The 15,612-nt window shown below is 37.5% G+C and overlaps 1 protein-coding gene across 4 annotated transcripts; it reads right to left on the minus strand.

Moving 5' to 3' along the window:
* Positions 1 to 3,477: 3,477 nt before the first annotated feature.
* LOC143888467 (serine/threonine-protein kinase/endoribonuclease IRE1a-like) lies at positions 3,478 to 12,230 on the minus strand. 4 transcript variants are annotated; one of them, XR_013254601.1, is made up of 7 exons: positions 11,941 to 12,221; positions 6,709 to 6,850; positions 6,551 to 6,597; positions 4,748 to 4,935; positions 4,513 to 4,643; positions 4,238 to 4,417; positions 3,478 to 3,763 (listed from the first exon to the last, which is right to left on the minus strand). XR_013254601.1 is itself a non-coding variant. In XM_077392926.1 (7 exons), the coding sequence occupies exons 4-7, from the start codon at positions 4,800 to 4,802 to the stop codon at positions 3,698 to 3,700; spliced, it is 501 nt and encodes a 166-aa protein (XP_077249041.1). In that variant the 5' UTR covers positions 4,803 to 4,935; positions 6,551 to 6,597; positions 6,709 to 6,881; positions 11,941 to 12,230; the 3' UTR covers positions 3,478 to 3,697. The 4 variants fall into 4 exon arrangements, 3 of the variants coding, with proteins under 3 accessions (XP_077249041.1, XP_077249042.1, XP_077249040.1); XM_077392926.1 differs by having other exon boundaries at positions 4,099 to 4,347; positions 6,709 to 6,881; positions 11,941 to 12,230; XM_077392927.1 differs by having other exon boundaries at positions 4,238 to 4,347; positions 11,941 to 12,227.
* Between the last annotated feature and the right edge of the window lie 3,382 nt (positions 12,231 to 15,612).

The raw sequence follows: 15,612 nt of genomic DNA on the forward strand, positions 1-15,612 counted from the left end.
ACGATTGAACCTTCTGAAGGTGCAGAACAAGCGGTCAGAAAAGCATCATTTGATTTTGCAGAAACATGTGAAAATGCAGAAGCCGCACTGAAATTGGCTGGCCTTCTCTCTGATTCTCCACCAAGCAGTCCATTTTGATTGAAAAATGACCTTGATGAGAAAGATGAGGTCAAAGAGGAAGGCCTTGAGAATGTATTTGACATAGATTCTCATCCGGAGCTCGACATATGTGGAGATTTTGAGTATGATTTGGAAGATGAGGACTATATTGGTCCTTCCGGGATGTCAAGTGCTTTGAGAGCATTCAAGTTACAACCGGACGATGGGGACTCAACAATGAAGGTGGTACTTTTCACCGTCTGTGAAAAAACGTGTAATGCCCTGGACTTGATAGATGGTTTCATAGAACATTTTAATTGTAAAAATGAGGAAGCAACAGATGATCCTGACAGATTGGGGATCCTCCAGGCTCGAATGGATATCCCTGTCTCTAAAGACAGAGTCACAGGAAGTTTGATCTTGGAGGTCGAGATGGATAGTCAATGTCCTCCAAAAAAAACCCTTTCATGGTGAAAGAGATGAAGATCCTTCCATTGCAGAGTGTGAAGAATTATATGGCCCGGACAAAGAACCTTTGGTGAATATGATTTCTGACAATGTGTCGAAGGAACCAAAGAAAGTTATGGAAAAGGAGGCAACATCTGAAGACATAATTCCTGGAGAGGGTAAAAATTATAGGTCGGATAAAGCAGCTGTGGTGTCAGAGTTTGTGACTGAGTCCTGTGCGGAAAATAACTTCAGATGTTGTTTCTCTGTCGACCACAACTCCTATGGAGGTGAAAATTCGCCAAACCATTCTTTTACAAGTCAGAATGTCCGGAGAAAAGAGGCGAGACCCAATACTAAACAGGAGCCTGGTCTCTGTCTATATGTATCTAAAAAAGGTACAAGGGTGTTGTGTTTTCACTGCATTTGTAACATTTTCCAAATCCTGAAACATCCGGCCATTAACATTTTCTAATCCAAAAGCCTACTGGTTTATGTGGTTTGCCCAAGTCTTATCTTCCCTGCAAATGCAAGTGTAGATGACATGCTTGTTTAATTCTACTGGGAAACAGAAAAAATATTTCTAAACTGCCATTTTGTCACCAACAGTTGTACCTGATCTCTGAATTACTCTTTTTTTGTTTTCCAACTTGGACTCGTCTTTATCATTTAGTGTCAGTGGACAATGAATGAAAAAACAGTTTAATAAATCCATGAAAGACTTTATCTCAGCAGTGTGCATGTTTGTTCTTTCCTTATGCTCCGTTGGTGACTTGGAAACATATTTAGCTATGTGTACTTGTCTTCATAAATGGTGTAGTTGCAACATCGAACTAAGTTTCAGAGGTACAGGTACAAGTGTCATGTCAGTATGTTAATAGTTTAGATAATTTGATGCAGTGCCATAAAAACAAGGACCCAGTTGAGATATTTGTATGGCTTCTTGGAAATACCAATTTAGATCTGTGTGACCTCATTGGTTTCTATCTGCATTGTGCCTAGAAATATTCTAAATAAACAAGAAGCACCATGAGATTTGTGATTTTTTTTTTCCTCTCATAATCTTGATATGAATAGTTTCAACCATAATTTCCATTCTCTCCTATCAAATTCTTTTTGGCTTGTCTCTTTTTTTTTATTAGAGAATGTTAATCCAAATTAACTCTTGCAGGCGGAAGCCTACATCAAAGAGCACATCAGGCCACCGTGCAAAAGCAGGGTGATCACAGTTGAACAGTGTCGTTGGGCTGTTGGGAAAACAACCGAGAAGTTATGAAATACCATTTCAAAGCCAAAAAAGTGCGAATTTCCTCATCGAGGAAGGAAAAAGGTGAAAAAGCTCGCAGAGCAGTATGTTCAGGCTGCCAAGGAGAAAATGTGGGCCATGACCGTTCAAACTTCACAACAACACCTGTACCTTCCCTTGTTTCTTTTTTGGCACACTGCAGATGAAAATTCGCAGGAGGCACTTTGATCAATTTGGGTAATAAGGGTCATCCAAAATTCTGTAGTTTCACCCTCAAAAGTTCAGAATTCCAGAGGTATATGAAATTAACCTCAATGAACAATTTTCTTGGATAGATACAGTATGAATGTATATAAATTGTATAGTGATATATAACATAAGTTTATTTTCTCATTTTGTGTATTTTGGGCATCATATACTAACAAAAATAACTATTGCTTTGGGCAGTTTTTCCCTCATCATTGTGCCTTCAATTAACTGGAACTTGAAAATCTTATAAATGCCGAAACAGGGAACCCCATTGTGCAGAAATCGGGCGTAACTCCATACCCTATAATTGTAGAATCACAATGTAGCATCCACTTTACATAAACAAAGTTAGGATTATCAGTTAATTATTTCAGCATCAATCGGCACAGTCGGCAATTGATGCAATGGTTGCATACTTTGTACTTCACAGATGGTCTTTACTTCCATATCTGGGTAAAATGAAAAGAAAATCATGTTATTAGTTATACTAGTTATACTTTACTGTATATCATGTTGGGTTTTTTTGGCAAGGGTTGATGCTATGCTAGTATTCTTAAATAAACTTATAAAGATGTCTTTAGTTATAGGCTTCCTATTTTCATCCCAAAAATTGCTCTTTCATTCTCCCAGATATAATTGGACAGTACAAGCCCTTTAGAGGGGTTTATAACAGTCTATCACTTCTCTCAAATTGGAGTTTTTGGGTTATTCTCTTTATGTCTTATTTGTTTTTGGTTTTGAGAACCGATTGTGAGTCCAAAACTGATCATTAGACTCAAATTTACATTTACTTTTGTTTCCAATAATCAGTTTGGGCTCAATATCAATTCCAAAAATCCAAAACGTGCTGGTCATAAATTAGCCAAATCAGCATCAGCGACGTGAGTGTCTAAGATTTGAACCACAAATCACTGGTTAAAAATATGACAAATGCCTAAAGCTGGTTTGATCGGGTTGCTGTGATGGATGATCAGAACCGTCAATCTGAATACGCCACCAGTGGGATATACGGTTGGTCTAATCCCACGCTGAAATAAGATCCATATATTAGATAAAGGACCCAAATTTTATGACAAAACTCTTTTGGGAAAGATGGGGGCTTATAGTTAGTTTATTGCTCAGCCTTTATGATGAAAGGCTAATCATGATACCCGGAAGATGGGTTCCAGTAAATTTTTTGTTAGCATAACCTACCTGGGAAGTGAATCTTTACAAAGAAAACTTATGTGGATTCTCAAAAAGTTTAATATAATTCAGGAATGATCGGGATTTGACCATGCATTTTGTGCACCAACCGAAATATCAATGACAACCATTAAGAATAATCAATATAACAAGGGTTTTATGTTGAATAACACAAGCAAAATAAATAAAATTGTCCTAGGTTGTTTGTTCTTGCAAACAAATGAGATCTTCGTAACTTCCATGCTAAGTAATAAAAGAAACAAACCAATTTATTTAAAGGCTCCAATCTTCCAAACCTCAACAATGTAATCACAACATAGGTGCTGAACTTACTACTTAATCACTCGTGAACCTTATAAGTATGAGACTACACATTGCAAACTCACCCAGAGATCGAAACTCACTATTGAAAATATTTCTTAAAGCATTGCTCTTTCTTGAAGTCTTGAGATACAATTTTATACACTTTAATTAACAAATCTGGATACGGCTTGCAATATAATCGTCAAATCCTTTGGGAATTTGCCCAAGAAGTCCCTGATATAGCAACAATAAGCTGCACTCAGCATTTAGTATGGAATATAATAAGAGAAAATAAATTTGGTAAAAGCGATAAAAGTATCAATACGATAGTCAATCATCACTACAACTTTTTTTATTTGGTAATGGCATCGGAATTATGCATAAATCTTTTTAGGATAGTGAGGACATGGATGTTCAATCATGGGAGTGGGTCTCTGTTAACTATCACCATAACTTTATCCATATGAAATAAATTCAAATAAATTAATTAATTTAAATAAAGAACCCAAGAGGCACATATTGGAGGAGAAATAAAATAGAAATCGTATAATTAGTGTTTAGAAACAAACCTGGACATGTGGAGGTAGGTCTTCATAATGATGTAACATATTTCTAATAGCTCGCAACAGATCGCAAGTGCAGTTTAAAGAGTACCTTCTATGAGAAGAAATGTCTTGTATAACTATAAATCCCAAGTTTCTATCCCACCTTTTAATTGCCACCATCCTTTCTATTTTGCTAGAAAGAGGACCCTGCAGCTGCCTCTCTGATTCTACCTTACCCTGCTGCCTCTCTGATTCTACCTTATCACTCACATCCTGAAGAAACAACATGCGCTTTTCAGAGTTCCAAAGTAGAGGATGACGCATAACTGTGATTGCTTTTGGCCTGGGAACAATTTTCATGTGCTTTGTCAGAAGTGTGATCTTATTAATAACAACAATAATAAAATACCACTTCGATTACATTGAAGATTTGCTTACCTCAGTTTTGGCTTGGGGTTTAGTAAAGAAGAAATAACATCTACAACCCAAGCTGAATAAATCCACTGCATTTGTTTGACGACCACCCTCAGCAATTTCAGGTGCTACCCAACCTAAACTTCCATGACCACCTACAAATAAAGACAAATATGATGAATTTAAAAGAAAAATCCCAATATCCTACAATATATTCACCATTATTATACTATTAGTTAGGTTCAACAACTACCCTTACCTTCAGAATGACTGAAAGATGTCATGCCCCTAGAAAGGCGCTTGCTTAGACTCATGTCTGATAGTTTCGCACATAAAAGTCCTTCAGTGCTTGCCAATTCGTTGGTGCTTATCAATACATTATAGGGCTTTAAATTTCTATGTACAATTCCATTTTCATGTAAATAGACAAGCCCATTGACCACATCCCTAATCACATATAAGGAAAAGTTAATATGATGCATTATTGAATATGAAAACTTGGGGAAACAAAAAATTGAGAAGATTATTAGCCTTCTGAAATAGCCATTCAGTTTATGCTCTAGAGATTTCAGATAAAGAGTGAGAATACAATTGACTACATTGGCCCATGAATGTGCTGAAATAGGAGATTTAATAAATTTTCCCCTATATTAGACACACTCCATCATCTGATTAACCGTTAATACTTGCAGATTAAATAAATTTTACCCACAACACCATCTATTTAGGGGATATAATTAAAAAAATCTTATGGACAAAAAAGATAAAAAAGAGAAAGAAATTTATTTAGGAGAGGTGGTGCACACTCCAAAATCAGGTGTGAAAATGTAGCAATGAAGATCAAAAGAGAGAGAACAAAGCATTTTCATTTATTAGAACTCAACTTTGATGGGTCCAATTTGGGTAATCCAGGGGACCAGGGCCGGCAGGGATAGGTGGGATCCTTAGAGATGATGGTGGTATCACCCTATGGGCCTTCTCAGGGCCAATAGGGTCGGTGGATTCAAATGAAGCGGAAGTAAAGGTAGTTCTTCAAGGGAAGTGGTTAATTGACCGCTCAACATAGCATCGATTGAAGGGGACTCTCGGTGTAATCAAATGGCTTAAGGGAGATCTCCCCATCCCTTGGAAATTTACAAATTGGTTTGATGAAATTTAAGATAAGTTGGGGGGTTTGGTGATCACTTATTCTCACGTTAAAAGGTCAGCCAAAAGGGAAGCGAACTGAATGGCTTAAGGAAGGCGTGTCGAAGGCTAGCCTTGTGGTTTATGACTTTGGCCTCCTTGTAAGGCTCTAAGCCATGGCCATGAAAATTTGTCTTCTTCTTGTACAGTTTCTTTTATCCATCATTGCACCTGTGAACTTCTTGGTCGCATTTTTCTTTTCATTCATTTATAAAATCCTACCATTTCAAATAATAATAATAAGAGGTAAATATATTCAATAATAAAACAGAATGCCACATTTGTAACGGTACAAAAATGTGTCGACACGCCTACATTAAGTTTGAGCGTCTAACATTTCTAGCAATACATTTACAAGTGTCTAAAGGAGTGTCGACACGTGTGGACACAGATGTGTTGGACACGAAACACCATGTATGTCAGCAATAAATTGAAAGTGTCGGCTAAATCATAGATGAAAGCATGATCAAAACATCTTAAAAACGTAGATCTACAAACGCATAGCAAGGGAGGAAGGCAAAGTAGTTTACTCTAAAAAGGGGGCACATTGACAAGAACAGAAACATCTTCTTTTTATACATTGCCCAGAGCCGTAATGGCATTCATAATTAATACCGTGTCGAATAAGAAATAGTTGCATAAGATTTTTAATAAAAGCAAATTGACAGCAAACTGTTCACAAGATTGGCCATAATTGTTAACAAGACTAGAAATTACTTAGAAAAATGCATATAGTAATAGTTAACAAGACTAGAAATTACTTAGAAAAATGCATATAGTAATAAACAATACAAGCTTAACATATTTGACAGTAATAAACAAAAGAAATTCATATACTCCATCCAAACATAAAAGATATAGGGAAGTACATATATACCTGCTTATTTTTTTCCTATATCACCTGTTCCATGTGTGTGTGTATAACTGCAAAACACAAATGGGTATTAAAACAGCTATATATAAGTATATAATCAAAAGATAAAGAAACAGGAGTTTCGACCATTATGAAGAAAAAGGATGATAGCAAAAGCTTACCAATCTACTCCACCCTTGTCTCTAAGAGGAGGTGGTCGGCAATTCAGGCAATGGCAACAACAAAAGATAAATCGTAGGCCGTCGTCTTGTATATAAGCGGAACTCAGCATTGAAAGAAATGACATGGATAGGTCCATCATTACTGTATGAACAATAAGCAATAGCCTTAGCCCCTAATATCACCAAATTGGGTAAAAAATCAAAGAAAACAAACTGGACTACCAAAACATGGATCAATTAAAAAAACTAAAACATAAGTAATATTCTTTAGAAAATTAAAAAAAAAGGAAGTAAAATTATAGGAAAAAACGACTTTTTCAAGAAGCATTAGCCTCTAACCTCACCAAGCTAGACAAAAAATGTCTAGAAAGCTACATCTGAATAATCATAGATCAATAAAAAAACAAAGACAGGAGGAGGAATAGATATTCTTTAGAACATAATAAAACGAAGTAAAAATAAAGGGAAAAAATGAGTATTTCAAGAAGAAATGACCTTAGCCTCTAATCTCAACAAGCTAGATAAAAAATATAGAAGAAGACAAGCCATCTTATCAGAAAACATTTAAGGCTAGATCTGAAAAATCATAGATTGCCGACCCCAACTAGTTCGGGACAAAGGCTTTGTTGAGTTGAGTTGAGTTGAGTTGAAAAAACATAGATTGATGAAAAATAAAAAAACAAAAGTGATGAATAGGTATGCTTTAGAACACGGTAAATCTTTCAAAAACCAAACCCTAAGAAGGCAGATAAGAAAAGAAATCAAACGAAAACACAAAATAAATGCTTCCAAAACACATATCTGATTACCTATATAGAGCGGAGTTAGGGTTTGTAACGCATAGTTGTATTACTCGGAAGGGAGAGATTTATAAGAGGAAAAACGAGGACGAGTTACTTTTGTAGCCTGTTTTATGTAAAATTATAAAAAAGCCCCTCAATGAAAAAAAACTTTCTTTGATTATTTTTTTAGGGGTTTTTGCAAATGAAGTCTTCTATTTCACTTTATTTGCAAAAAGAGTCTTCAAATTTGACAATTTGCAGATAAAGTCATCGAGTAAACTTTAGAAATCAGCTCAGACCATCAATTTGTGACCAAAATACCCAAGACAGATTTTTTTGGACTCATTTTTACAAGGACCAAAATGTCCTTGTACGTGAACAGACAAAAATAAAATATCTCATAAAAAGACCAAAAGACCACTATGTTGTTGCCGCCAATGGAGCTCACCCGCTCAACTACGTGTCTTGCACTCGCCCTTTTACAGAGGAGAGAGGGGGCGGGGGGTCGTTAGTGGAGAGGGATTTTCGTGGTTTTTTGGCAGATTTGACAAGTCACACATTAGTCGCAGAGTACTTTTTGTGCGCGTTTTAAAAATCATCGTAAGTGGCAAGTTTCCGTAAATGGTGTACTTCGTAGCGACCATAACTTAAAGTCACGGCGTTTAACATAAAACACTCAACCCTAAAAGTTCACCGTAAACAGTGAACTTTTAAATCAACCCTATCTCGACTTTTTCATCTCATCCCAACCCGTAAGAAAGAGCATGGAGCCTAATCTCATATCCCTCTGGTCTAGTTCGTTTCCCTCCCCACCATTACAGGGGGTTTCTAGTTTGTTTCCCTCCTCACCATCACAAGAAGGTTCCGGTTTGTTTCCTCCACACCGCACAAAAAATCTCCCCTCCAAACCCACAAGAAAAGGTATTTTCTGGCAGATTTGACAAGTCACACATTAGTCGCAGAGTACTTTTTGTGCGCGTTTTAAAAATCATCGTAAGTGGCAAGTTTCCGTAAATGGTGTACTTCGTAGCGGCCATAACTTAAAGTCACGGCGTTTAACATAAAACACTCAACCCTAAAAGTTCACTGTAAACAATGAACTTTTAAATCAACCCTATCTCAACTTTTTCATCTCATCCCAACCCGTAAGAAAGAGCATGGAGCCTAATCTCATATCCCTCTGGTCTAGTTCGTTTCCCTCCCCACCATTACAGGGGGTTTCTAGTTTGTTTCCCTCCTCACCATCACAAGAAGGTTCCGGTTTGTTTCCTCCACACCGCACAAAAAATCTCCCCTCCAAACCCACAAGAAAAGTTATTTTCTGTACCCATTCTCCTATTTTCACTCCCTTTCAGAAACCTCCCACAAAGAAGATGCCTCTCTCTCTCTCTCTCTCTCTCTCAAAACTGGAATGGGTTTATTGTGCTCTGTGTTGTGTTTATACTTTATGCTTTATGTTTTTGAAGTGGTTTAGGGTTTAAATTACACAGATGACAAGCTGATGTGGTATTGGATTTAGTCAAATGGTTTAAAGTTTAAATTTTTAGGGTTTAAAAAATACATGGCTTTATCAATCCAAAGCTACTGATATGAAAGGCTCTGTTCGTTTTCACACCAGTAGCTGTAGCTATTAATTTATCAAGGCTCTGTTCGTTTTGAAACTGGGTTTAATTTATGGAGAGTTCTATTAAACTTGTATGAAAGGCCCTTCAAAAAATTTCTCATATAGCTCATGCTTAGAGCTTTGGATTGCTAAGGCCCTGTTCTTTTAGATTTTGACAGCGGATTGTGATTTGAAACCGAATTCCTAAGGCCCTGTTTCATCTTAGATTTTGACAACCTGGGCATTAACCTGGTATGAAGGTCCTTGGATCCTAACCACTCAAAGAAGATAGAAATCCTATCCTTTAATGCCTTGATACAAATATAACTTGTAGAATAGAAACAATTGCCTGTATTTCTAATGCACAATATTACTTAGATATTTTAATAGGACCCATAAATCCATGGCATCATAGAAAAAATTGATTATTAGAGCTCTAGGACTTCAAATTCATGTATTTGTTGATGACTAACGTGTGATTTTAATATCTGCGTGACTCTAAAAAGTTTTGACAGCGGATTGTGATTTGAAACCGAATTCCTAAGGCCCTGTTTCATCTTAGATTTTGACAACCTGGGCATTAACCTGGTGTGAAGATCCTTGGATCCTAACCACTCAAAGAAGATAGAAATCCTATCCTTTAATGCCTTGATACAAATATAAGTTGTAGAATTGAAACAATTGCCTGTATTTCTAATGCACAATATTACTTAGATATTTTAATAAAAGGGCCCATAAATCCATGGCATCATAGAAAAAATTGATTATTAGAACTCTAGGACTTCAAATTCATGTATTTGTTAATGACTAACGTGTGATTTTAATATCTGCGTGACTCTAAAAAGTTCCCCCTGGAGTACTCAAAGTCCCAAGTGTCCGCACATTAGAGTCCAAGTCCCTAGAGAGTCATGGACAATTTGTCAAAGTCCATTAGGGACTTGAAATCAGAAGCGACAAACCCCCCCTCAGAGGTTTAACTGTGTAAATGTACGTAGGACTTACTAGGACACTCCGATAGACTGTCTAGTTTGAAATGGATCGTGATCAAGATGTATGAATTATGATCCGAAGAACAATCCGAATCCAATCCAACCGATAAGAGATTTGGATGGGGTCCCTCCTCGTCCCATACCTAGGCAGACTCCCACTCAGCACGGTAACATTTCAACATGCTTCCGCATTTCTCGTCAAGAAAGCTATTTCTCAACATGATATCGTCATTTTGTCCAAATCTTACTGCCCGTAATCTCTCTCTCTCTCTCTCTCTCTCTAATGTCGTTTTAGGGCTTATTAGGGTTTCTCAGTAGGGATTTATTAGAAAGTTACGATTTTGTGCATCCTAAGTTTGATCTTATTTACTTGTGTAAAGAAGCTAGTAATAGATCAATGGAGATTTCCCCCCTTCTATATTTGTATTTGATTAGGATGTTTGATCGATCTGTAGCGATAAAATCTCATTGTTAGTTTTTTTTTTGTCTTTCAAAATAGGAACATGATCTGCCTTTGCAACTAGGATGACTGAAACTGGACGCAATCCTTGTTCATGTAGTATTGCTACATCAATTTATTTGTAATTCTGGCAATCTTTGTTTGAATTGGTGTTCAATTTATTTAGTGGTTTGATTTTGTATATTCAGCATCAACAGAATTTTGTTAACTAGAAAAAACAGATAAAGTAGCTTATGCTAGCAATTTTTGTATGTCCGATTTATGCTTTTCATAAATTTTAGTAACAGTTTTTAATATGTTGAGTCTGGTTATATCCTCATTTGTTTGGCTTTCTTGGCATTTTTCTCACTATCTTATTTGAACCTGAACTAGTTGTAAGGGAAATGGTGCATTATGATCCTCATTAACTCCGTAATATATTTTTCTGTTGTTTTTACTTTAATATCTCCTTCGATTGTAGGCTTGTACTTCGTGGGACTTTATTAGGACTTGTTCGGCTCTAGTTGAATCTTTGCATTTCAGTTGAAGAGTTTATCAGGAGGAGCCAATCCCATCTTTTTGCTGTGAATGATTTTACCCATCTTACTTCGTGAAGCTCCTTATCACTGTTGTGCTTCAAATGCTACCTTTCATAACTCCCATCTTTTCTTATGCACTTTGGTTTTACTTCCTGTGTATTACTTTTTTGTTGGTCCTCAACTTTTGTTGTTAATCCTAGAGTTTGTCAAGCTATCTATTGAAAATGATAGTACGTAATATGGTTAAGAAAAACTTTCTTATCTGCAGATTTAACAAATAAAAATGCAGAGTTCTTACAAAACTCCAAATTTAACAAATAAAAATGCAGATTTTCTTGCCTTGTTGAGCATTCCACAAATAAAACTAAGATCTTTAATAAAACCACATACTCCTTTACAAAATCCTAGAGTTTGTCAAGCTATCTATTGAAAATGATAGTAAGTAATATGGTTAAGAAAAACTTTCTTATTTGCAGATTTAACAAATAAAAATGCAGAGTTCTTTACAAAACTCCAAATTTAACAAATAAAAATGCAGATTTTCATGCCTTGTTGAGCATTCCACAAATAAAACTGAGATCTTTCATAAAACCACATACTTCTTCACAAAATCCTAACCCTATTTGGCTGCAGAGAGAGAGAGAGAGAGAGAGAGAGAGAGAGAGAGAGTAGCATTAAACCCTAGGTTGAAACCAACTCCAGAATTGGCCATAAAACCCTAGGTTCAAAAAAAGAACTCCCAAAGCATTAACAATAAATGATTTATGCTACAGGGGGGGATATGCATCAAAATGATATTTGCCCAGAGAATATACAGATTAAATAGAAATTAGGAGAGGGAGAGAAAAGAGAAATGAGAAAAGAGATTCAAAGAGAATACCTTTCAATCTTTGATGAATAGCTTGATAGAGACGAGAAAATTTGCCAAAAGGGTATTAGGATCTAGGGTTTTTGGAGAGGTTGAGGCTTAGGGTTTCGACTTTCTCGAAGGAGGCTGGGAGATCAGAGATGGAGGTTTTTTGCAGAGGGTTAGTGACTTAGTGCAAGGAAGAACGAAGCAACAAGATTTTTTTCTCGAAGGGGGGAGATGGCGGTGGCGATTTCGATTTCTGTGGGGAGCGGAAGCTGCGCAAGAGGTAAAGAGAGAATAGTCGATTTAGGTTTAGGGCTTTAGGATTTTTAGTCTTTAAAATTAGGCCCTCATTTGTTCCTGGCCACCCCTCTCTTTTGTAAAAAAAAAAATTAAAAGATGGCTGGTTTTTGTAATTTTTGTTTTTAATTTTTTTTCCAAATAAAAAAATGTTATAAAAAGTTGGGTTCTCTTCCGAGTTCTGGTTGCCCGACACTCAACCCGAACCCAACCCGAAAGCAGCTCGGGTTGATAAATTCCAACCCGAACCCGACCCGAGTGGAAGCCAACCCAACTCAGCAATTTTCTTGGGTTGAACCCGACGGGTTCGGGTTGGGTCCGCCAAAAACGTCTGGTGTGAGTGGGTGATTTTTATACGAGAGTGGACACGAGAATCACGTGTCTTGGTCAATTTTATAAGGCTATGATCAATTCGCACCTCCTTTAGGACAATTCGCACCGATTTAAATGTAATTTGACGTAGAAAAGCTTTGAAGTCCGCCATATTTCACGTTACAATGGGGTGCGAATCATCCTACAGAGGGTGCAAATTTATCATTGCGGGCGGTGATATTGTAGAGCATGGGACCAATCAGATGAATGGTCTGGATCGCTCTAGCATGGGTGGGCCATTTGCTAGCAGATTTTGTCTTACTCATTTTATTCACCTGAGGCTATATTGCCTAGCAAATCCCATTTTTAACGAGTTTGATGCCAAATGATTCCACTATCCAAAAGAATCGTGAATTGTGCGGTGTTCATATGAGATGGGATTTTGGTGGATATTGTTTTTATCTCGTCCGTTGACTGAGCGATCTACAGGTAATTTGGCATATAACGATTTTCATCTCAACCGTTAATTGGGCGCGTGTGAATTGATGATTTTTAGACTCAATCTGAGTGAAATTCTAATAATCGATTTTTGGGTCCACAAGGGGACGTGAATTTGAGACCGTTGATCTTGTAAGGCATCATGAGTCAACCCCTCATCGGCCGGCCAAGGCAGGCCTACAAAAATCAATAGTTTAGCTTTTCTTGGTGGAAGACTAAAAATGTTAATGGATCAAATGCTAGGATCATCTTATAAGATGGGGTCAATGGAAATGGGCCAGTGTCAGATCAACGGACTCGATCACACCAATGTGGAACATGAGGGGCTGAGAAAAGTGAGCACCACCACTTTTAAAGTTGAAGCCTTGCGAAGTGTTTTACTGCCTTTTTTTCTTTAGGAAAAATTATTAAAAAAACGTAAAGTTTTCTCTAAATTGTGAATAACGTAGTGATTTGAAATTTATTAAAAAGGTGTTTTCAGGTGAGAGTAGATGGCTTTTAGGACAAATATACCCCTCCTACCTCTTTTTTCTCTCCACCTTTTTGCACCTATCCCTATGCACTTATTACCTTCTCACCTACCACCTTCTTCTTCCTCAAGACTTTTCTAACGTGGAAAACTCCATGGAAGGGTTTTGAAGGTTGCCATTTACAACAGGGTTTGGTAGTCATGAGGGTTTATTCATGATAAACTTATCAAAGCAGTGTTACAAAATGCAAAGAAAATGAATTTTGAGCTTAAAACTGAATTTGTTGTTTTTCCCATTTTCAAGATAAATCCATTTTCTTTGCTTATTTTTATTCTAAAACATCGAAACCAAGCTTCAATTTATGGTTGCCAACATGACACTAAGATCACAATATATATCCCTATTATCCTTGGCATTATTACTCAATTTGAAAATAAAAATCTTTAGAATTATCTTTATTCCACTGGCTTTCGTCGGAAGTCCGAACAAAACTTCGGACTTCGGAATGGAAGCCAGTATACGTAACCAAAATACTGGTTCCATTCGGAGGTTTGTTTGGACTTCCGACGAAAGACAGTCGGACTTTGTAATTCGGTAATTGTCATATGTTAGTGCATCATTTTGGTATTTTTTTTCGAAATGTTACTACTTTGTTTCCATTTTTTCGTAATTTTTCATTTAAAACTTAGCACTTCAGCCACAAATCCGTAATGATTACCATTTTTTGCAATTATGTTTTTGCTAGCCACCTTTGCACCCCCAATCTTTGCATCAAAGGATGGGCCACAAGCCGAGAAGTTGCCTCTGCGAAGGTGGCTAGCAAATTCAAATACAAAAAAAGGGAAATGTTTTCCACACTACTGTATTTTGATGAGGGCACTCCTCACTTAATTAAAAGTACGGTATGCCCCCCCCCCATAGGATGATCCAAAGCGTCCATTAGATGGGCCACAGCCTCTAACATTTTGATCAGAGGGTTAAGATCAACCTACGGAAATGCTTTTTGGGGCACAACCTACTTAGGCTGTGGCCCATCTAATGGATGGTTTGGATCATCCTATGGTGTGGGCCATACCGTACTTTCAATAAAGTGAGGAGTGTCCTCATCAAAATACGGTAGTGCAGATAATATTTCCCAAAAACATCTTAAAAAATACGGAAAAAATACGGGTGACCCGCGGGTCGACCTGGCCCGTACAGGCCCGGCGTGGGAACCACATTTTCTACCCCGGAACCACTAGGGAACCACATTTTATACCTCGAAACCACTATGGAACCACATTTTATACCCCGGAACCACTAGGGAACCACATTTTCTACCCCACAACCACTAGGGAACCACATTTTATACCCCGGAACCACTAGGGAACCACATCTTATACCTCGGAACCACTAGGGAACCACATTTTCTACTCCAGAACCACTAGGAACCACATTTTCTACCCCAGAACCACTAGGGAACCACATTTTATACCTCGGAACCACTATGAAACCACATTCTATACTCCGGAACCACTAGGGAACCACATTTTATACCTCAGAACCACTAGGGAACCACATTTTATACCCCGGAACTACTAGGGAACCACATTTTCTACCCTGGAACCACTACCGAACCACATTTTATGCCTCGGAACCACTGGGGAACCACATTTTCTACCCCGGAACCACTAGGGAACCACATTTTATACCCCGGAACCACTACAGAACCACATTTTATACCCCGGAACTACTAGGGAACCACATTTTATACCTCATAACCACTACAGAACCACATTTTATACCCCAGAACCATTACAGAACCACAGTTAATACCTCAGAACCACTAGGGAACCACATTTTCTACCTCGGAACTACTAGGGAACCACATTCTATACTCCAGAACCACTAGGGAACCACATTTTATACCTCAGAAGCACTAGAGAACCACATTTTATACCTCGAAACCACTAGGGAACCACATTTTATATCCCGGAACCACTAGGGAACCACATTTTATACCCCGGAACCACTAGGGAACCACATTTTCTACCCCGGAACCACTAGGGAACCACATTTTATTCCCCGGAACCACTACGAAACCACATTTTATACCTCGGAACCACTAGGGAACCACATTTTC

Source organism: Tasmannia lanceolata, unplaced genomic scaffold, assembly GCF_043159265.1.
Source record: "Tasmannia lanceolata isolate RefF3 unplaced genomic scaffold, GAP_Taslan_0.1 ptg000012l, whole genome shotgun sequence".
NCBI lineage: Eukaryota > Viridiplantae > Streptophyta > Magnoliopsida > Canellales > Winteraceae > Tasmannia > Tasmannia lanceolata.